The sequence below is a fragment of the Genypterus blacodes genome, unplaced genomic scaffold (genome assembly GCF_046128005.1).
Source record: "Genypterus blacodes isolate CSIRO-AG114 ecotype Tasmania unplaced genomic scaffold, CSIRO-AGI_Gbla_v1 ptg000240l_1, whole genome shotgun sequence".
Classification (NCBI taxonomy): Eukaryota; Metazoa; Chordata; class Actinopteri; order Ophidiiformes; family Ophidiidae; genus Genypterus; species Genypterus blacodes.
Window position 1 is genome coordinate 1,061,299 of NW_027467038.1, and position 23,058 is coordinate 1,084,356.

The 23,058-nt window shown below is 47.9% G+C and overlaps 1 protein-coding gene across 4 annotated transcripts in view; it reads right to left on the reverse strand.

Moving 5' to 3' along the window:
- Positions 1-23,058, reverse strand: part of LOC143016646 (E3 ubiquitin-protein ligase SMURF2-like) — a 52,589-nt gene that overhangs the window by 3,906 nt on the left and 25,625 nt on the right. Inside the window, exons 4-17 of one of the 4 annotated variants that reach the window (XM_076171079.1) lie at positions 22,906-23,039; positions 19,840-19,905; positions 18,529-18,613; positions 18,244-18,327; positions 16,640-16,851; positions 14,419-14,503; positions 13,024-13,182; positions 12,127-12,180; positions 4,386-4,617; positions 1,722-1,825; positions 1,503-1,617; positions 1,142-1,320; positions 608-745; positions 285-405 (exon numbers count right to left, since the gene is read on the reverse strand). In XM_076171079.1, the coding sequence (XP_076027194.1) occupies positions 285-405; positions 608-745; positions 1,142-1,320; positions 1,503-1,617; positions 1,722-1,825; positions 4,386-4,617; positions 12,127-12,180; positions 13,024-13,182; positions 14,419-14,503; positions 16,640-16,851; positions 18,244-18,327; positions 18,529-18,613; positions 19,840-19,905; positions 22,906-23,039 (1,768 nt within the window). Of the gene's footprint in view, positions 1-284; positions 406-607; positions 746-1,141; positions 1,321-1,502; positions 1,618-1,721; positions 1,826-4,385; positions 4,618-12,126; positions 12,184-13,023; positions 13,183-14,418; positions 14,504-16,639; positions 16,852-18,243; positions 18,328-18,528; positions 18,614-19,839; positions 19,906-22,899; positions 23,040-23,058 lie in introns of all 4 variants that reach the window. The other 3 variants (XM_076171078.1, XM_076171076.1, XM_076171075.1) reach the window with 3 other exon arrangements.

Sequence of the window (23,058 nt, forward strand, 5' to 3'; positions counted from 1 at the left end):
AGAGAGAGAGAGAGGGAGAGAGGGAGAGAGAGAGGAACATCACAACATGTAGATGGTTTTCTGTCACGTTTTCCTTCAAATCTGTCAAAATGCTGACACATTTTCTCCCTCAGACGGTTTCTGTGGTCTGAGGCATTAGTGTGTGTCTGTGTGTGTGTCTGCGTGTGTGTGGAGAGATCACATGGTGGAAATATTGACTCACATTGGTCACACATGGAGAACATTGTTGTTTAAAAAGGGCAGAACGAAAAAAAGAAAGAAGGAAAGAAAGAGGAGCGCTGTACCTCCAGCTCCTTCTCATCGAACGACTTCAGGAGGTGCTGAGGAATGACCTCATTAAAGCCTTTCTGCAGGGCCAGGAACTGAGCCTCTATGCCGTGCAGGAAGCGCCAGTTCACATATAACCTGGAGGGAGGGAGAGAGGGAGAGAGAGAGAGAGAGAGAGAGAGAGGCAGAGAGAGAGAGAGAGGCAGAGAGAATTTGATTCAACTCTAAATGTGACTGCTTAATGTCAAATGCTTATAAGTGTGTGTGTGTTTCAGTGTGCGTGTGTGTGTGTGTGTGTGTGTGTGTGTGTGTGTGTGCGCGCCTGCCTGCCTGTCCTTACCTGACGTACTCCTTCTTGGTGTCCTCTGTCACAGGGACGCTCTTGCCGTTGGGCTTGAGCTCATGTTGGATGATTTCTCCGTATGCATTGTGCTCCACACAGAAAGTGTGATCCAGGACACCGGTGATGTCATTGTCACTAAACGAGGGAGAGGAGAGAGAGAGAGCATTGGTTATTTCTTCCCTCTCGTGCGATGACTCAGCAGATAGTAGTTCCCTCAGTGTCATCAGGGAGGTTAGAACCCAAAGTGAGAGATATTTGTTCTATCCTGACTCGTTGATCCTTCCAATGTAAACCACTGAGCTCAGACCTTTACCTCCAGCAGACAGCAGAGGGCACCAGAATCATTACAATGGCTTGATTATGATACTAGTGTGTGTGTGTGTTCTCTAGTAAAGCTTGTGTAGGTCCTGTTTCTTCTCTACCTTTACTACTTTGACTTCTAGATCAGAACTATACGATGTTTGGACTGCTGTGGTGATTTCTAGTTGACTTCCCTTTAAACGAGCCCTAACAGAGTAAAGTGGTGCTTACAGGATCCAGACCAGGCTGTTGTGGAGGTCGGGGTCCACAGACTCCATGTCGTCCAGCGTGATGGGTTTGCCCAGCAGCTGTTTGTAGAAAGGCAGCGTGAAGCCGCCGTCGATGTAGTGACCGTGGAACACCGCCATGCCCATGATGCGGCCCACAAAGTGGAAGTAGGACAGGTGCTCCTGCAGACGGGACAGAGGACAGAGGCAATGTGACGGGTTGACATGACATCATCTGTAAAGGAGTCGTTTCATCGATCCAATCAAAGGCTCTCATTGGATTCCATTAGATTGTGAAGATGAATCTGATAAATCTGTGACTGAAGGATGGAATGTTTAATCTGTTTTAGCTTTTGGTTCCTCACCGGGTTGACAGCAGAGTCAGGGTTAATCTGCAGAGTGTAGATGTCGTCTCTGGAGTACTGGAACAGGCCGTAGTAGGGGTTCAGCATCTCATGGGACAGCAGGTACAGCCACTCCCTACACACACACACACACACAACACACACTATTATAAACAAGGAAACCAGAGGGCGAGAGAGGAAGGGAGAGAGAGGGAGGGAGAGAGGGAGAAGATGTGGTACCTTGCCACGCCCCCATAGTCCAGTCCTTCTTCTCCTCTAAATTTGATCATCAGTCTTTTCCAGAGATCCTTGGGTCGCATCTTCATGACCTGGCGGTACGACTCCTACACACACACAAAGACACAAAGACACAGCATTAGATACTGAACAGTCCACAGGAGTGAAAACAAGAGGAGGTTTGTGAAGTGTGTGTGTGTGTGGTCCATGCACTTTCTGGGACACCGGGTACGAACTGGTGTCGGCTGTGTGTCTGTGCGCCTCCACTTCTACACTTGAGACCCCAACCTCCTCCCCTGAACGTTGAAAGTGTGTTTGCCTTTGACGTGACGTAAGAGCCAAACTCCCCGTCCGTCCTCCAGGTGGAGTCCACACACACACGGAGGCTGAGCCATAGTAAACAAACAAGCAAATCTCCCGCTGCAGTAAAAGCACTGCTGTGTTTGTGAAAGCATGACAGAGCGGCGCAAACACAACACACACACACACACACACAATCTCTACAGTTGACCTGGACTCTGAAAGTTGGAGGTTCATTGGTTTCAAGGTTGTGTAGTTGTGTAGTTGGTATCTGTGCTTGTTTTCTGTAAAGTTGGGTTCAGTTGGGGCCCAGATTCTCCTCCAGCAAGATCCAGTTTGGTGTTTTGATGGAGTTCTGCCAGCTTCTGCCTTAGTGTGAAGGTTTAATACGAGTTTACCACCTAGGATCTCCCTGGAAGCCTTCAAATCATTAAATATTAAACATGTTGGATATTTATGAGGCAGCCTGGGAGAGGTCGTAAACTCACAACCTCTAATGGGACAACGGCAAGTAGAGGAGAGGAATGAAGAGGGTTTGATCATCTGCAGACGATACGAGCCGACGTGTGTGCGAGGGGAAGTTCAACAGGTGAGGAGATCCAAACTATGGAGTTATAACATTCCTGAGTAAGCCCACATATCATGGGCTAGCTTAGGTCTGTTAGCTTCACTCCTTTAATGTCAATTTAGAAAGATTTTAATCCAATTAGGTCGCGTTTGGATTCCCCCAGACAGACAGACTGCTGCGTGTGCATGTGAACGCTCTGGCTGAGACAGAGCGACACAGAGCAGCATCATAACCGTCCTGGACAGATTCAGCTGTGAAAACATCGTCACACACACTGGAAGCCTTCACTGCGTTAATGAGGCCGTGTGCAGAGGGGGAGACTTAATATTGGAGGTGACTGCGTGCGGACCTCTGCCCCACACACACACACACACACACACACACACACACACACACACACACACACACACACACACACACACACACACACACACACACACACACACACACACACACACACACACACACACACACACACACACACACACACACACACACACACACACACACACACACACACACACACACACACACACACACACACACACACACACACCGGGTGTTTCGCACACACTTCAGCCTTCCTCACAGCTGTCACGTCGCGATGGGGGATGAAGTCATATTTTTCATTGCTCAACTTGTAGTTATGAAGTTATGTCTGGCCCTGAAGACTTGCCACTGCTGCCTGAGTGCCTTTCCTCACCCCCTCCTCCTCCCCCACCCCCTTCCTTCCCACCCTTCCACCCCTCCTCCTCCTCCCCCTCCCCCCACCTCTTTAACTGCTGAAATCATCCAGAAAGAATGCCTTGCCTTGGTAGAACAAATGATTGGAGAGAGAGAGAGAGAGAGAGAAAAAGCGAGAGAGTGAGAGAGTGAGACAGAGAGAGTGAGAGAGGAGCAGAAGAGAGTGAATAGAGAGGGAGCTGAGCTGAGCTGAGCTTGTGGTGCTGTGAGGGCCTTGCTGGTCTGCCTTTCCCTGGAAATCGTAAAAGAGTTCTGTGTATTGGTGCTGTGCTGCTGCGGGGCCTTGTTTTCTGCTGCAGACCTTAAATGGGGGGAAAAATGCCAGTAAAATGCAAAGATGTGAGTTTGTGAGCGTTCTGCCACGGCCTTTGAGCCTCTGGGTGCCAGCTAGAGCTTTATACAAACCTATGGCCGATGTAGACGGCGTTTACATCTCCCTATTCAAAATGATAGTGTGTGTGTATGCGTGTGTGTGTGTGTGTGTGTGTGTGTGCAGCTCAGTCCTAAACGTTCCCTTTTATGGATAAGAGCTCACGAGGCTCCTAAACCTCTCAGACAGCTTTGGGGCATCGGTGTTAATTTATACTTTTACACAAGTCTATTTTCCACAGGAATGAAACGAGCTCCCACAGGGGAACGTCTCAGAGAAATTAACCTTCAACTTCATGATCTGTGAGAGCAGTGGAAGGCAGCGCTCGGTGGCCAGAACGCAGCGAGGAGGAGGAGGAGGCGGCGGCACTGGGATCGGATCCAGCTCGGACCGACTTGCATGTCCTGCCTGTGTCTGAAGGGGTTTCCTCTGAGTTTCTAAAATTGGAACCTCTAATTAGCCCCGCTAGTATGGCTGTGAGAGTGACTGAGTCCGTCTGTCTGTCATGTGTCAGTCCTGTGAGAGACCTGAGACCAGACCTGCCCCCATAGGACCTGAACTGGATTAGAGGGACCGACGGATGATCGGAAGTGGCAAACTCGAGAGCATCACCCTGAGAACATAGTAGCATGTTGTTGTGTGTGTGTGTGTGCGGCTCAGCCTGGGTGTGCGGGAGTGTTCTCACCTCAAAGATCTCCTCTCGGCAGACCTCGATGCGGCAGTGTCCGGCTTGGGGCTGCTGCTGCGACAGCTCCTGCCGCAGGATCTTCAGCTTCTGCACCAGGTCTCTCTTGTATTTGGGCACCGTCAGGCACTCTGCCTCTTCAGGCAACTGGGCCGGGGACAAAACCTGCTGAGGAACCCCTGGACTGGTCTGATCCTTCGGCTGACTGGGATGACTGGGATGACTTGGATGACTGGGAGGAAGAGAGGAAGAGAGGAAGAGAGAAAAGGGGGGAGAAGCTGATTACATTCCGATGGATTTACTAGAAGAGCAACAATGAGTTTGTCCCGAGCAGTTCTCTGTATTTTGGTGTATTTGACATAATCACAGATGACAGACACAAAGACTAAAGACAGAAGGAAAAGTCTTGCAGGGAATTCCCCAAACCCTCCATCTCAAACAAACTCTAACCGCTGAGCTGGGAAGTTTTGTGAGAAATTCCCTCTCTGGCCTTCACCCTCCTCTCAGAGTAAAGAGCTCTAAACGGAGCCCTAAGCCCTGAGCAAATCTGATCCAGACCTGTGGACAGACTGGGCCTTTGACCAGACGTTTGGTAAATATCACCACCAGGAAAGACAAAGAGATAAACTCTTTACAGGCAGGGAGAGAGAGAGAGTGGTGGAGGAATAACTGGCGCCTCTGGCTCCACTGGACCGATAAGCCGATGGCGTTCTCTCGGCCGAGTCTCCAAGTCTGACACCTCCCTCAACTTTACATTGAATCCTTTCTCCACCCGTGTCCCCGTCTCGCCGCCGTGTTTCCCCATAACACCTTCGCTTCCCGTCTGAATCCCTAAGAAGCCTAAAGCCCAGTTGTCAGTTCCCCATGGGTGCCGTCGCTTACTGCCAACCACAACTGGAACTTCCATCATGCGAGCGCTGGGACAGCCACCCGCCTGGCGCTCTGAGGTGAGGAGGGGGGGGAAAAAAGCAACATTTCTCAAATCTTCCAGTCGTGTTTCTGTCAACAGGGCACTAAAAGCGTCTCCCTCTGGGTAACAGATGATCCGTCTGATGAATGGGGATTCCAGCCACTCCTTTTGTTTCATGTTTTCATGGTCAAAGTGCCTCGTGCAACGCTGGCTTTACAGTTGTGCAACTTCAGACAAACAAGGTTAAGTGTGGGAAACTGTGTGTGAGCGAGGAAGCGTCCTGGGCCGAGGGTTGAAGGGGCCAAGGAATTCAAACTCCTGATCTTTATCACATTTCAGCCTCTTTGGCCGTCCAGGGTCTACGTTCTAATAAAGTGGAGACATCCGTAAAATATCCTCTTGGCAAAGGTGAGCTGAGTTCAGTGTCTTAGCTCTGGACGCCCCCGGGCCTCCGTGTGGCGTTGGTGGTGAGATGCCTGGGTGGGCCTTGTGAAAACATAATCCATCTCACCCTTCAGACGGACACCAGTCCTCATAGGAGAAGACGCTGAGCCAGCAGAGAGCTTCTCTAAAAGCAGCTACTGTCCTCCCAGGTTGGCTTTAGCCAAACAAAGGCGGCGCACCAAGAGGCCTCCGTCGGTCTGAAGAGGAAGGAGGTGACCTCTTAGGTAGCAGCACAGAGCCACACACTTACTCCAGCACCCGTCCACTTGGGTTCCCTGGTTCAAAGGGGTGAGACGGCCTGTTCTATGTGGGCTTCCAAACTAAACGGGTGCAATGTTTCACCAGTCTTTCCCTGTATAATCAAGTCCACTGCTATTTATTTTATTGGCAGGCGCTGAGGCTCCTAGCATGTCAACGAGAGGGTAAGACTGCAGCCCGGCAGGCCTGGAAACCACTTTAGGAAGGAGGAGGGAAAAACTATGGCCTTAAAACTAAATGGAATGAGTTGCTCTTGGCTGGGCGGCTCAGGAACCATATAATAAAGCATCATTTCAGCACGCTGCCTTTTTTTCTTCTGAGGGCACAGTGTAATTAAAATTACGTTTCCACATAGTTCACCGTCTACGGTTTCCAAACGGGACGAGCTCTGCATATTTGATGGTAAATATAGAAAATACAAACGCAGCAAAGATGAAAATCTTCCTTGGCCAAAAGAGCAAAAATGGTTCCTGTCGCCGCGACAGCTCGGGAGAGGAAGACGACCGGGGGAAGAAACACGAGCTACGACCTCGACACAAAGGCCTGAGGATTGTGTTTGTGTTCTTCTGAGGTAGAAAGGGGGAGAAGTATTAACTTTGGCCAGAGCTGGAGCCACTGCACCTGAACCTGCGTGGTCATGATGGCCCTCAGCCCTCTCTGTGCATGTGCGTGTATGGGAGTACGTGTTGGGTGAGAGAGTGCATGCAGTGTGTGTGTGTGTGTGTGTGTGTGAGAAACGGCCCATGTACGTGCTTCTCTTCTTTGGCAGCTGGCACAGGTGGGCTATAATGAGTGTTGAGTAGGTGCTGTGGTGTTAAAGCCACGCCGGCCACCCCGACCCACCCACTGTGCCCCCCCCCCCCTGCCCCCCCCAGCCCGGCCCAGAGAATCAAAGAGCCCTTTATTAGTGGACCCAGTGAGAGTCTTAGCCGGCTCCCCGCTCTTTACATTTAGCCCCACACACAGGAGAGGACAGGGAGGTCAGCCAAGAAACGCTGCTGCTGCTGATTCTACAGAATAAACTGGAAACACAGACTAAGTGTGTGTGTGTCTCTGCCTCTCTGTAGGTTACTGGGGTATGATGTGTGTGCCTGCCGGTGAATGTGTGACCTGTATACTTCTCTCTGCTTGGAGCAACATTGGAGGTGAAGCTCGACTGCAGAGGCCTGCCCGTCACACACACACACACACACACACACACACACACACACACACACACACACACACACACACACACACACACACACACACACACACACACACACACACACACACACACACACACACACACACACACACACACACACACACACACACACACACACACACACACACACACACACACACACACACACACACACACACACACACACACACACACACACACACACACACACACACACACACACACACACACACACACACACACACAAAATGTGCTGCATTTCAGAATTGGAATAAAATCACTTTTCTGCTTCCTCTCGACATACTACATGTATAATCTCTCATGACAACATAGAGAAAGTAAGAGCAGGGAGACAGAGGTGACTTGGTCAGGCTGCTTACACCTGACCTTGCTGCCTACAGGATGTTACATTACTTTTGTAGATGTGAGGAAGTCAGGCGCTCCAAAATGCAGCGTGTTCTGCACAAAGAGATTGTAGACGTGTCGTGTGGCGTGACCACAGAAAATGCGAGTGTGTGTGTGTGAGCCAAACACACTGAGGCAAAGCTTGTTTCTTTCTTAATCACTGTTGCATCGTTTTCATGTTGTCTGTGCTCACATGGCACCAGCTGTCATTTAGGGCAGTTTCACTATCTTCATGAGTAAATTTAACAAGAAGACAGACTGATCTAGATTCTGCTCCATCATTCTGTTTCTGCTGCAGATGTAACGAAACGTTATTCTACCATTGTGAGTTTAGAGGTCAGCAGTCGACGTGTTAACGCTGAATTCAATCACAAACTCACAGCTTCAGAGCGGAACCCTTCTTTTTTCCTATAGATTTAAGCTTCAACCATCCCCAAGAAAGCCCCGTCCTCTCTGGGCCCACATATATATAGAACCTTCGCCCTTCTATATATACACACACACCGTTTAGACCAGTGGCATTTACCGAACCACCGAACCGTGTGTGTGTGTGTGTGTGTGAGGCCAGAAAATGTCAAATACTGTATATGCCACTGTACATGTATGGATGGTTTCTAACACCAACCTAATCATTTCCATTCATTTTGGCCTCTCACAGGTTAAATATAGCTCCCATCCATAAGCCTCACTTCTCAAACCATCAACGCAAATGTTGATACAAGTGTCAGGAAGATTTATACGTTGGGTTGGGAAAACAGAGGCTGATGCCCGCTACAACCATGGAACTAAAAATACTGCGGGGGCAAACACTGATGTAATCTGTGGGACGTATATGTGTGTGTGTGCTAGTGTATGGGGGGAAGCCGAGTGTACGTGTGAGACGGTGTGGCAGGCCGCAGCGATGCAGCCGTGTCTGACTGTCTGACTATTCGGGGCCTCCGTCAGTGTGAGGCAGCCGGGGCCCGTCTGAGCGTCTGAGTCACTTCAGTGATCTGCTGGATCAGACGACTTGAGGTGACTCACAAAGCGGAGCTCTAGAATCTGTGCCACTTCACTCTAATGGGGCAGATAACACACACACACACGGATATGCAGTATAGAAGCAGTTAGTGAATTACTGCTGCATCAACACACACACACACACACACACACACACACACACACACACACACACACACACACACACACACACACACACACACACACACACACACACACACACACACACACACACACACACACACACACACACACACACACACACACACACACACACACACACACACACCTGAGATTGAAGCTGAAGCATTTAAGCTCATTGAGTCTGTGTGTGTGTGTGTGTGGATCTTGTGCCCCTCCACAGGTCGATGGCTTGGCGAAGGTAAACCTGACTTGAATATTACGCTTTGATGTCTTCTTCCTCAATTTAACAAAATGTATTCCAGCACTGATGTCATATCTTTATTCTACTAAATCGACCTCAACTTGACTTCTACATCCACGCCTCACTTAGTGATCGTTTCTTCCGTTTCTCGTCGGTGACAGTGATTGTAAAAGGCCGTGGCGTTGAGGCATTTGCACCAAAGGCCCTGAACACAACAGATTCTGTGGCCGCAACGCATTCTAGTCTACTGAGGCAACGACGGAGGGATTCAGAGAGAACGTCAGTCTTCCTCTTTGTCTCCCGTGTAATCGTTTAATGGAGAGACAGTTTTGCACTTAGGAGCCGACATACTGGCATTAAATCCTGACAGTTATGTTGGATGTTTTTAGCTGAAACTGGAGCCGAGGAAAGACGGAAGACCTATGCGGGTGTAGGGTGAAAGATTCTTAAATCCTGGCGTTGATAAAAGACAGATGTCCTGACATGGATCCAGCAGAGAGGCTGATAACTTTAACAGCTTTTGGACGACAGCAGAGGGAGGACGAGAGGAAAGCTAGAGGGGGAATTCAGAGGACAGGAGAGAGGGCAGCAAAGGGGGCGAAGGATGAAGGACAGGAGAGAGGAGATGAAACAGGAGAAGGGGAGCACAGCAGAGCTCTGACTGGCTCAGACAGACTGGTTATACTGGTTTTCCTGCATGTCCTTGCTGGACGTGATGACGGGTATAAGGAGGTCAACACACGACACAATGAGCACAATGAGCTGTCATCTTCTCCCTCCATCTGCCCGTTTGACTCTGCTGCTGTTTGTATAAATGAGTCAACATTATTCTCATTGATGGATGTTCACAAAGCCTGATAAAAGCCCGTGTGTCAGAGCCAAAGCTGGGAGCTTAGGTGCAGCGGCTGTCCTGGGTCGCTCGCTGCCCGAGGCAAGACTGCGTTTGGCGCCACTTAAAGTGGCCACGACCAGGAACACACACACGCCCCGCGCTGAAACACAGCCCGGCTGAGGAGGATGTGGAATGCAGACGGCTTATTAATGGATGGATGTCATAAATTAAACATTCTTGCGGCCTTCTCAAAGAATGCAGCTCTAAAGATAACACATTTAACCTCATCCTGTCTGCTGCCTTTTGAGCTGCTGACAATATTTGGAGAGGAAAATGAAGGCGATGCTAGAAATGAGTCTGAAGCAGAAATGAAGCGAGGCGTGGGTCGCCCCTCTGCACTTTAACCCTCCAGGTCGCTGCCTAGTTGGCCTATAGGAGCGACAGGTGCATACGAGTGAAAACACAGCCTTTTCACACATACACACTGTGCTGCTCCATTAAGGTGACACTTTAGCTACAAACCTATCAGGGAGCCTTTGAGGACAAACTGAAGTTGCTGTAGCGTCTCGTCTTGTTGGTAAACCGGGCGAACAGCGTCTGGTCACACACACACACACACACACACACACACGACAAGATCAGGTAACTTCCTTTTAAATGTCTAGTTTTGAAATTACAAAGTCAACTACGTTCTAATGTTCAATCAAACACAGATGACTACTACTACTTAAATAAACAACAATGATGTCATCAAACAAACAACTAACAAAGTGTTCCAATGACTTCATCACGACTTCAAAATCATCCAAACTAAAAGAAATACTTATAAACATACTGTATATACCAATTAATGATATACTAGGATTAATACTCCTGGTGTTTACAGGTTACCTTACATCCCAATCTAATCAGAACAAAAGTTTGATTTGCTGGAGGATCAACTTGTGTTTTGTCTGCGATTCTGAAAAACAGTGAAACAAATCTGCCTCCATCTGCTGTGACCCATGTTTAATCTGAAATCTAAGCTCTTAAAAGTCTTAAGTATCTCTCTAGAGTTGAACAGAGTTAGACAGCATGTTGGATTGTGTGATTAAGTAAAGTCTGTGCAGCTAAAACCTCTGCTTTCATTTTGTTTTCATTAATCAGCACATATCAGAAAAGGTTGCGTTAGAAATGAGAGTTTGCTACTTGGGACCATTTCAAAGTTCCAAAACTTTTGTCTGGACTCACTCAAATCTCCCCTAATAAGGACTCAAATAGGCGGCTAATGATGCTGCCTGAACGGATAACATAGCTGAGCTTTAACTCACAACCCCAGGCCGCTCTGACACATATGGATACTATTTGACCAAATGACCAGATGTTGATTTCCCAAGCATGTCTGCCGTGCCAGCCGCTGTTATTGCGAGAGATTCTGACAAAGAATTTGGACAAAAGGAGAGGGGGAGGGGGGGGGGGAATCCTGAGAAACACCTTAACACAGCAAAAGAAGCTGAGGAAGACAAAATGACCCAGTGTCCATTTGTCATCACACTGGCTTTTACGACGTACATAGACCCTGAACTCATCTTTCACATTACTGATGACTGCAGGCCTTTAGTTTTTGCTCATTCACTTTTTCTGCCCGTGTGTGTGTGTGTGTGTGTGTTTAGCAAGGGTATACAAAGTGAACAGCTGCAGCACTAACACGTGTTTGGTATTATTTTCCTGAGTGGGGTCGGCTTCTCTGGGCCTCTGCTGGCGTCACTGCCTACTCACCGAGCTGACAGAGCGCACACACACACTGAGAGATGGACTGACAGCCCAGACGCAGCCAGCCAAGCAGAGTGTGTGTGTGTGTGTGTGTGTGTGTGTGTGTGTGTGTGTGTGTGTGTGTGTGTGTGTGTGTGTGTGTGTGTGTGTGTGTGTGTGTTGAACTTGAATGACATCCACAAAGTCAACCTTGAGGCAAGGTACAGAGAGCGCTCATGTGCACAACACGCAGGCACACACACACACACACTCTTTGGACACCATCTCCCTGTGGAAAAGTGTCCCAGTCAGCATTTTCTCACATGATAGTGGAACAGTGTGTATTTGTGTGAATCCTGTGAGTGATTGGCTGCTACAAACAGCTTTACACCAACAGCTGGGCCGAGTGTACGCAAACGTCTGTCAACCCCCGAATGCCAAATGTGTGTGTGTGTGCGCATGATGGAATTGCTCTGTGCATATGAAACATCTCATTTATATGAAAGCATGTGTCCGTGTCCTTACAGTGTGTGTGTGTGTGTGTGTGTGTGTGTGTGTGTGTGTGTGTGTGTGTGTGTGTGTGTGGGTTACCTGAGGTTAGTGTTTTGGCTGTCCATGGCCACACGGGAACCATTTGGACTTGGGCTGCTGGAGAAAACGGGAGGGGAGCAGGGAGGAGAGTGAGAGACAAGAGTGAGACAAGAAGGGGGTTGGAGCGCAGCAACGCGGGACAGGACGGAAGAAAAGGACACAACGAGGAGGAGGACGGTACAGAGACAGACAGAAGCAGAGGAAATAAACAACGGTGAGAAATAGAGAAAAGAGCACATGTCCAAGAAGAGATGAGGACAGACATAGAATAGGAATAGAGACAAAAGGAGAAAGAGCGTATGGTGAGACAGCTGCTCTTACATGATCCCTCACTCAGTGAATGTGAATCACCGGCTTGACCAGCGTCACCAGACAGGTGTCCTTTTGTCCACTTTGGTGGGTGCAGTTCCACTCAGTGTGCACAGCTTCATGTTTGACGAGGCCGGCGCCCTCTCTCATTGTGAGCGTCTAAATTTGTTCTCCAATGTTGCCTTCTAGGAAATCATCAGTTCCCATTTCCAGTCCACTGCTTCTGTTTCTAACTTGTGGTCAACAGTCTGAACTTAGAGGTTAGCTTATGAAACTGCCTCTCAAGCCCAAAATGGTCTTGGCTGTTATTGTTTCACAACATCCATTTAAAGCTTTCATACATTTGTACTGGAATTACACACATGCAAGGTACAATAACTACACTGACACTAGCATGTAGCTTCACTGTGACTGTGTTTCTGCATGTATGCAGTTTGTTGCAGCTGTAAACACAGAGTCACAGTAGAATGAAGTGTATGTGGGATGAGAACAAATAGTGGACATCGGACACATGTCTGATCTGCAGCCAAGGCAATGAGCTTAACCGGCCCCCGGAGGCTCAAGTCGTCTCCTCATCTGTCCACTTACTTGAGCACTCGGTGTAGGTTGGCAGAGAGTCGCGGGTCTGTGAACTGTGTGGTTCGATTGTTGTGGTCCACAAAGTAGACGCGGCCGGTGGCCGTGTTCCTGATCTCCCAGCCGGGTGGCAGAGGGCCCAGCTCCTCACAGTTCACATTGCTTAGGTCCCTGAGGAATAAACAACAAAGGCTTCCTCAGCAATGTTGCCCACATTCAGCACACCTGCTCCATAGAGCTCGTTTCTAATTAAAGTCTGTAACCCTTTTTTGACCACAGACATTAGAAGGATATTCACTTATGTATCATTAAAGAGTTGCATGCAACTGATCAAGATTTAAATACAGGAATGATTTTTTCGTGAGCAGCAGGAGCTGATGGGGATCCAATAAGATAAACACATAAACAAACAGACACAGTGAGGCAGGACAGAGGGCTGGAGCCTGACAAACTCTGAGAAGCTCAAAAAACATTAACATGACAATCAGTCATCTGAATAAATGCTTTGTCTCTTTTCTGGACTCCCGTTTCCCCTGTAGACGAGAATTCCTTAAGTCCAAAGCCTAGTCCTGATCTCTGACAACTCCATTGCCCAAGGAGGATTCTCTTTCACATATTTGTGAGTGTGTGTGTGTGTGTGTGTGTGTGTGTGTGTGTGTGTGTGTGTGTGTGTGTGTGTGTGTGTGTGTGTGTGTGTGTGTGTGTGTGTGTGTGTGTCCAGTCTCTCAGTGTTTATCTTAAGTGAGGACACAGCACATACCTCAGTGCACTCATCACGGCACACTGGGTCATTACAGCGGCTCGGTCCAAAACGACCAAACCCAGAGGATGCTGTGAGCTGGATGCTTGTTTCCATGTGAGCAGCAGCTACACTCAGATGGGGCCAAAAATGTAAAACCACAATACTGTGTGCAATCTCCCCTGAATTAGCTGGTGGGGCTAGTGAGAGTTGGTGGAAGAGTATGATTGAATGCAGGAGCAGCGGCCTGCCGAGTGTTCAGCTGAACATCTGTCCAGAAATTCCTCTCCATCCCCACGTCGGACTCGGGGGTCATTTCTTTGGCTGACCCCGGCCTGAGACTGAAATTTGACTAATAAGGCTGTTTTTGAACCCAATCCGGAGCAATTAAGTGAAAAATGAGGTCTGATCCAGCCCGGTCAGATCCACCTGGGGCCCTTCAGTTTGGGGGATATATGTCAAGGTTTATATTAGGATTAAAACAATACAGCCTGTCAGCACCGCACTGCATCTATTAAGGGTTAAGTCAATCTCAAAATAATATAATATATGCAATAATAGCCCTTTATAACTCTTAATAAAAGAGACAAAGTGCTTCACAACAACATAGAAATATGAACAGAGACTAGAGACTAAAAGACTTGTAGCACAAACTTGAGTGTAGTTACCGGGGAACTCTTGGGTCGTGCCAGGTGCTGACTCCAGTCTGTGTGTGGAGGAAGTAGACCTGGCCCTGCTGAGTTGTTCTTTGCTCTAGAAAAGAGATAAAAGTGATTATTGTTAAAGTATAAACAAAACAGGAGTGTGAACAAAGGCTGGAGCTGCTGGTGCTGTTGTTGTTGTTGTTGTGTGGGCTTGTACTAGTATGTAGCTACAAACATGGATAATGAGAGTGTGTGTGTTGTGGAGAAAAGGAAGTCTGTTTATAATTAATGTGACAGGCAAACTGTAGGGACACTGTTGACCTAAGAGTTTCTTAAGGTGTGCGCCAATGTAATCAATTAGTTCCTCTCTCCGCTCTCCTGCAGTCGTGTCCCAGGAGGACAGGGAAAATAAAATGTGAAGGGAATTTATCAAAGGCTTCCCTGAATGTTTTTCCTTATGTGGGATTACTTGATGCATCCTAGCTGCCTTGTTTTCTCCTAAAAGGCTGGTGTGTGTGTGTGCGTGTGCGTGTGCGTGCCCTCTGAAAGTGTTCCACCTCTATCAATCTCCCAAAACCAAAGGAAATGGAAAGGAAAATGCTGCGAGCGACGCCAAACCCACCAATATAAAATACTGTAAACAAATAAGAGAAGAAAGGACACAAAAGTGAAACTGGAGTTCTCATGTGTAATCCGTCATAAGCTCGTTGGACCTTCTCCTCCAGCTCATGCATGAATGGTGAGTGAGAGTGTTGATGTCGGTGGAAAGTGTGTGAGCTGCATGGGCGTGGTGTCCATGAGTGCACATTCATCCACTAATCCATCACTACCCCCCACCCAACTTCCTACTGGCACCGCTCATTTCCTATCCACCTCTCCGTCTTTCTTTCCCCTCGCACATTCCCCCTTTCTCTCCCCTCTCTCTCTCTCTCTCTCCATCTCTGCCTCTCTCTCTCTCACGCTGCCTCACCACACCCAGCCAGTGGTTCAGAGGGTTCAGCTGAGGAAGAATGCCCACAAGCTGCTGGGCATCAGTGACTCATTTTGTCCGGCCTCTGCCAGCCTGAGTGGACACAGCCGTCATTTCAAAAGGTGGGACGTGTCCAACGGTGCCATTCTTAATTACTGGCATCCATTGCTACCCTTTAAATAATCATCTTCATGTATATTTCATAGACTCTGTAGTCACTGTGGGCTGCTCTGTGGCTCGCTGTGAAAAAGATCAAATGCTGGCAAAACTGAATTCTCCGATATTTGTACCATGTCTGCATTACATCTCAACCTATGTTTCCCCAACATGTCTACATGAGCAGAAGTAAGGCGAGTCACAGCATTAAAGACATTAGAATAGAGCCTGAAGCGCCTTCCCTGAGCTCAACACTGAGCTATGAATGCCCTGCTTTCCCTCATTATTTTCACTGAGGGAATATCAGGCTGCATATCCAAAATATTCCAAAACTGGCAAAAGAGGAGAGAGGAGAGGAGAGGATGAACACACAGCCAGTGTTGATTGCAGTTGTCGTGATGTGGTGCTGTGGGATGAGGGGGAGCAGGGAGAAGGAGGGGGAGCAGCAAAAATGTGAGCCAGTCCAAGGACAGAACAGAAAGACACAGAGAGAGAGAGAGAAAGAGAGGATAGAGAGGAGAGAGAGAGAGAGAGAGGCCATTAAAATGTATCCTCATCCCAAAAACTAAGTCTGCTCACGAGGCTGCAAACAGGATCTAGTTCAACGACATGGTGCTGGTACATGACCTCACCTCACCTTTTATAAATATCACTCCCACATGTCACAGTGCAGTTTGCCACTTGACACGGTAAAGACACCAAACTGTGCATCTTTCAGAATGATTACATCTGAATCCTGATTCATTGGGGTGAGTAAACAGAACAAGCACATCTGTTTGCTCTCATGCAGCGGTTTTTCAATCCTGGTCTCCTGAATCTGGACTCCGACCGTCTCTCTCTACACTACCAGCATGTTTATGACATTGACTTGGTGTCCCAGGTGTCCCACCACACCCTGCATATCAAAACCAGCAGCACTCTATGTCCTCAGGATCCTGGTTGAGAAAACCTGGAAACGGCGAGTGAACAGGCTCAGCTGCGTCAAATGTAATCAGTTAGACAGACGGATGACATTCCATTTCCTGATGTCATGTTACCCTCCTGCTGTTTTGTACAACAACACGAGGTGCAGTTATAGATTTCAGGACTTATAGGTTGGCAGGAGCATCAGTCTCTCACCGTATCCCTCGGGCAGATCGGGTGGCGTGTGCAGGTGCGTGCGGCTCATGTAGTTGCGGTGCCGCTGCGAACGGACCCGTCTCTCCGGTATCCGCTGTCCGCCGGGAGGGCAGCTGGCCTCGGCCCCGTTCACCGGCGTCATCACGGGCGTGTTCTCGTCCACCACGCAGCTCAGAGGACGCCCCGACGGGCTGGAGTACTCAGACGCGGGCCTGGGAGGGAGCAGACAGAGTGTACGTGTTTGTGTCTGCAGAGAAAAGGATCCAGTGGACTTTTGGTCCTGCGTCTATTTTTGCATTCTGGTTTCAACATGGACTGCTTTGATAAAACAACGGGAAAGACTGATACTAAACATTACAACTATAGTACATTAAGGATTTAGTTTAAAGTGCGTCTAATTTACTTCTTCTTCTGTCGAGAATAAATATAACCAAAGGAGCATTATTAGAGAAAAATGTGGGAGGGGAAATGTGTTCCAAAGCTAAGAGGATAAGATGAAGATTAAGGTGAAATGAACAATTACAAGTGATTGTGTTCCTGTGTGTGTGTGCGTGTGTGTGTGTGTGTGTTAGGATGATTGTGCCCCTTATGAGCAGGAATTACAAAATAGGTAAATGATAAAGCAAACCCAAACAGAGACTGGCTTGCTGAACATTGTGTGTGTGTGTGTGTGTGTGTGTGTGTGTGTGTGTGTGTGTGTGTGTGTGTGTGTGTGTGTGTGTGTGTGTGTGTGACCCATGTGTCTGGCTGTTCAGATTTACCGACGCCTTGCCTATCTGAAACCTTGGCCCCTCGTCTGTCAGGCCACGGTAGCCCCCACCCCACCTTCATTTACATCTATCGTCCTCCTCCCGTGTCCCTCCTTCACCTCCCTCCTCCTGGCTCTGACCCGTTCTTCCTCCGTTAGGACTCCAGCTTCTTCTCTTTACCACTAACTACTACATGGAACAAATGGAAACATTCTCTATCTTGTCCGTGGGACGGAGCGACGAGGGGCAACACAACAGCTTTTCCAGTCAACTCCACTGCTCCTCACTGACGCCACTTCTCAACCACCCGTTCTCTGCTTATTCATCTTCTTCTTCTTCTTTAACCTGCCTCCATTCTGTGCAACTCCACCTTTCCTTCACCCTTTCACTCTCGCCCTTCCTCCTGGTGTGGCTACAGAGGTGTAAGTAAGAGGTGGACGTGTGAGTGAGGGGCGGCGGGATTTGTTTGCTTACTCCCCAAACGGCTCCAGAGATACGGGCCAAGAAGGAAGGCGACAGTTGTTCCTGCAGGAATAGCGGCCAAGGAAAACCTGGCTGCCCGACTGGCTGGCTAGCTCATATCTGTGTGTGTGTGTGTGTGTGTGTGTGTGTGTGTGTGTTGGAGGGTCAAGGAAATTGATAGGAACTCACTCATTACCAACAGACTGTTATTGTTGTTGTGAGTGCGATGGAGCTGAGTGGAAGTTCTTTCTGAAAAAGGGAAGTGGCGGAGCGGCACCACAACTTAAATAGCTTTTTTTTCTCTTCCTGTTTGAAGACGGCATGTTTACTGTGCATTACATGACCTCTGCAAAGCACCGAACAGTGATCAGGGGTGTGGGAAAGCAGACGTACCTGGTGGGTCTCTCCCACTGTGTGGTCCGAGTGATGTGGTTCAGATATTGTATGCGTCCAGATGCTGTCCTCCTCTCCTCCCAGCTGTTTCATGGATAAAGACAAACAGGAAAATAAGCCTCTCTTTATTCGCTTCATTTCACATTATTAAGATTATGAGGGAGAAAAGACTTGGGCCAGCTTTGACCACAACAGTGCAAACAAAGATGGCGTCATCTGAGAAGATCTACATTGCTCTCTTTATGAAGGCACGTCTCTGAAAGCAGCAGTGGCCCAGGCACTCACCCGTCAGGTAAGTCGTTGTCAAACAGGCGACTGCAGTCGACCACCGGGCCTCCTGTCCCGATACGATCCCTGGATTGAAGACTTACTGCAGTTAAGGAAAAGGGTGAAGAAAGGTCAGTGACATTTTTACAATGTTCTCATAACAACAACAACAACACCCTCCAGTATCTGGCTCATGATCTGCATCTATGTGCCTTTTCTTCCCGTTTCCTGTTTCACCGACAACATAATCGCAGCGGAAAGACAGAGATCTTTAACACGAGTGGCATTTGGATTTATATTGCAAGTATATATAATCTATATTATGTGTCTAGAGCAAAAACAACTCCTCACTGAGGTTTCTGCGGTGAGGTCATGTACAGAGTCACAGGATTGAGACAGAGGATGTCGTCTGGGTCAAGTCATGTTTTCTTGTGCTTGTGTAACACAATGCAGACACAGAGGACACAGTGTGAGATCCTGAGCTGATCGGTTCACCTACAGTTCAACTGAAGGAGAAAACTCTTCCCTCTAATAGTTTCAAATACTTAAAACACTGCTTGGTGTGAGAATAACGGCCACATAAGTGAATATAACCAACATGAAGTGAACTCTAGGCATCAGACACATCCCAGCAATGTCTTCCAGCTGTTACTGGTTCAGACAGAGACGTAGACAGACGCTCGGGGACATGCCAAATATAATCCAGCAGAGCTTTGGTTCTGAGGAGACGGAGGATGTTGACTCCAGCATTAGGGTTACGCAAACACATAAACAAGGTTGCGGTTAAATGCTCTGACGGAGCCTTTAATAAATTTGTATAATGACTTTGCAGCTGTCTCACTGAGTCAGAGGCTTCTAAGATACATTTAGGATGTTCACATAAAACAACTGAAGCTTTGCTTAATGTTGCAGAGAAAGCATTTTAATTACCAACATTTCCCCTTCATTAACTGATATTAGAGGACCACAACATTCAAACCCATCAGCAGCACCTGCTTCCCCCCAGACGCCTCCTAAGAAGAACACGGGCAGGAAAACCCTGTGATCCTCCTTTCCTTATGTTAATCCAAGGTCTTCAGAAGGAAAACATTCAAACATGAGACTTTATCAATGCCCACAGGGGAACTCTCTCCTGTCCACCTCCGCAGCATGGGTGAAAGGTTAAAGGTCACTTCCAAAACAGTGTGTGTGTGGAGTTTGAGGGGATTCAGTAGATTAGGAGGATGAAAACCTCTATCCTACAGTCACATAATGGGTTCAGACAACAAGCGCCCTGCTGAGATAGAACTGTGTGTGTGTGTGTGTGTGTGTGTGTGTGTGTGCTCTTACCGACTATCTGTCCTCTCACAGTATCATTGTCATTTGGACCCAGCTTATTCAGGTCCAGTCTCTGATCTGCAGGGACAAACACAGGAACATAATCATTGTTTCATAGACACCAACCTGAATTCCATACATCTAATCATACATCCAATCATTAATAAGTCTGAAATCTCTAAATTCATACATCTGTGCCCCCAAATTCTGTACAATCAAATCAAATGTGTGCTGCTGTCAGAGGCGATGCTAAATGAGACTTCCTGGCAGCTGTGACATGCGGTGAAAGCAAAGGTTGTTCAATGTTTAGAGATGCATTTTGACCTGGCTGGTTGTTGCTGGATCAGTTAGGCCTCAGCAGAGAGGACGGCAATGCCAGACAGAGACGGCACAGAAACATAACCCAGGAAGACCCCGAAAGAGATCCAGACACAGATACACCCACAAGCCTTCATCTACAGTGTGTCTGTGTCTCTCTCTCTCTCTCTCTTCCTCACTCACACACACACACACACACACACGGCCCTCTGGGAGACTCGTGCATGCACATTCCAGCAAACAGTGGACCCTCAGTGATATCAGCTAGAGAGAACCTAAGTGAGATGGGATTTGATTTGGTTAGGCCTCATCTCGTGTGTGTGTGTGTGTGTGTGTCGGTCTTTATGTGAACATTGATGCAGCAGTAATTCACTAACTGCTTCTATACTGCATATCCACGTCTGTGCATCAACAAGCCACGCAGACATAAACAGCCCCATGGTTTGTCTCCAGACTTGTGTGTGTGCGTACATTATGCATGTGTGCATCTGTTCCGGATACGTGTCTAGACTAAACAGGCTCCGTCTGCGCCTGACATGGCTGGAATAATTAGCAGATTTTTCGCTTAAATAAGAACAGAGAAAGAAACAGAACTAGGCAGACTGGGCTGCAAAAATGGGTTAGACACATTTTAAAATGAGCCAGCGACAGAAGAATATGGTGTCGGTGTCTGTGTGTCTGTGTGTGTGTGTGTGTGTGTCCTTATCCGTCTCTGCATCTGCACAGGTTTGTGATGTGCAAACTGTTGTTGCAAAGTGTTTTCTACGGATGCTACCAATCGCTGAGTCATACATTGATCCATCTCTGCATGTATGTGGGCCTGGAGCCTAACCCAGTGCCTGTTGGGTAAGAGCTGAGAGTGGTGTTGTGCTGTATTTGTGAGTTCACCAGTGGGGCAGAGGCTTTACTGGTTTCAGTCTACAATGCTGCAGGAAGCTCAACCCAGTGTGCAGCCATACCCATGTTGGGGGGGGTGTGTGTGTGTGTGTGTGTGTGTGTGTGTAGGTGAGACAGAGTGAAATAGCTTTGCTGAGTTTGTGTCTGCAGTGAATAACAAACTGAACTCTATGAATATGTCAGACTTTCAGGAACCAAGGCAATTCCAGTAAAGCCCACTGTCTGTGTGTCTCTGTGTGTCTCTGTGTGTCTCTGTGTGTGTGTGCATGTGTTTCTGTGTAAGTCTGTGTACGTGTGCATCATGGCCAGACCACAGACGGGTTTGCTGTTCATGTTTGTGTAGCACATGGGACACAGACAGAGGGGTGATGTGAGGACTGCTGTCCCGTCATAGATCACGTCCCTCTGTCCACTTCCTGTGACAGAGACCAGTATAATCTCAGCCATGATGTCTGTATAGTAAGTGGCTGGTCTGCAGCTAACTGGAGCCTGAGCCGTCTGTTTCTAGAAAGCTGTGAGTAAATTTGAGGACGGAGCCTTCGGTGCTCAACAGGGCACCGGGCTTCCATGGCGATCAGAATTCCTTTTGTGGCAATGTTGACGCTGTTGTGGGTTTTGGTGGAATACGTGGTGAAGCTTTATGAGCCAAAAATGCCATTTAGGGGCAAACATAAAGGTTGCTGGAATCCCTTCTGGACTCATGTAAAGTATTTAGCTTGACATTTTGGAGGAGGTCCAGACCGACTGCAAGCATTCATAGCCCTCGGCCGCTATGCAGTTTGGATTTTATAAGTATTCAACTAAAGGTAATTACACTAAGAAAGACAACTCCTAAAGTGGTGGCGGGGACTCTGTAAAATGGATGAATGGAATGGAAAAGGACAGATACTTATACGGGGGGAAAATGTAATCCACTGTGGTGATTCTGGTACTTGTCTGTCTGTGTTTAAGACAGGTCAAGAAGATGGATTGAAGGAAAGCAGGAGAATGGGTGGAAGGAATGTTAATTTGACAGCATGGGCTTTAGTAAGTGTATATGTGTCAGCATCCAGTGGCTGGTACCGCCAACAAGGCAGACGAGGCTAACAAGCATACCGTCTGCCATGTGGACCAAACTGAGAAAAGAAGGGCAAACAAAGGGCACAACTAAAGGGCAGCAGCTCCAGGCCACAGAGAGGAGAAGGGATGACAACGATTCTGAGTGTGAGCATTGTTACCGCTTTGCTCACTCTTTATTCTTATATTTGCCTGGACACTAACGGTCTTAAAATGAAGGATTCCTCAGGCTAAATATCGCGAAAACAACATCTTTCTTCCTGTTTCTTTGGCATCTTCTTCCAGGCGGTAATGATGAACGAGGTACACTGTGATTCCAAGAAGTAAAACATTTGGTTTCCTTGAACAGAAACATTGTAAGTCAATCCTACTTCACAAAACTCTCACTGCAGAGATTTGCAGCAGGCACTACGATCCCTGAAGACACGTACGTTTATTTTATCTTCTCTTCTCACGTGAGGCTTTGTGAGTAGAGATTTCAGACCTAGGGCGCCTCCCCCAGGTGACACCTCGTCTTCGCACAGCGGTGTCATGTGCACTCCACCACATGTCAGCATATCGAATGACTCAAAAGATTGTTATGTTTTCTTTTGTGTTTCAGCTATTTTAGGATCTCGTCATGTCGTCTGAGCCCGGCCACACCTGAGACATAAAGTCTGCTCCACATATTTTCTGACCGTGTGTAGCATGAGTGAGCAACTTGCAACTTGAGGCCCACAGTGAAGATGTAGTGTAGTGTAGTGTAGAGGGAACATGAACAAGAGCGGAGGAACCAGGATGTAAAGAGAGACACACACTCACACTTACAGCCAGTGTCTTTAAGTCTGTTGATGGCGTTGGAGAGGAGGCGGACACAGCCCAGGAAACCGGCGCCTTGCTTTTTGTGGATCTTCTTGTGGTTCCACACACTGATGGTGATGGAATCTGCCTTTCCAATGTATCTGACAGAGGAAGAAAGGG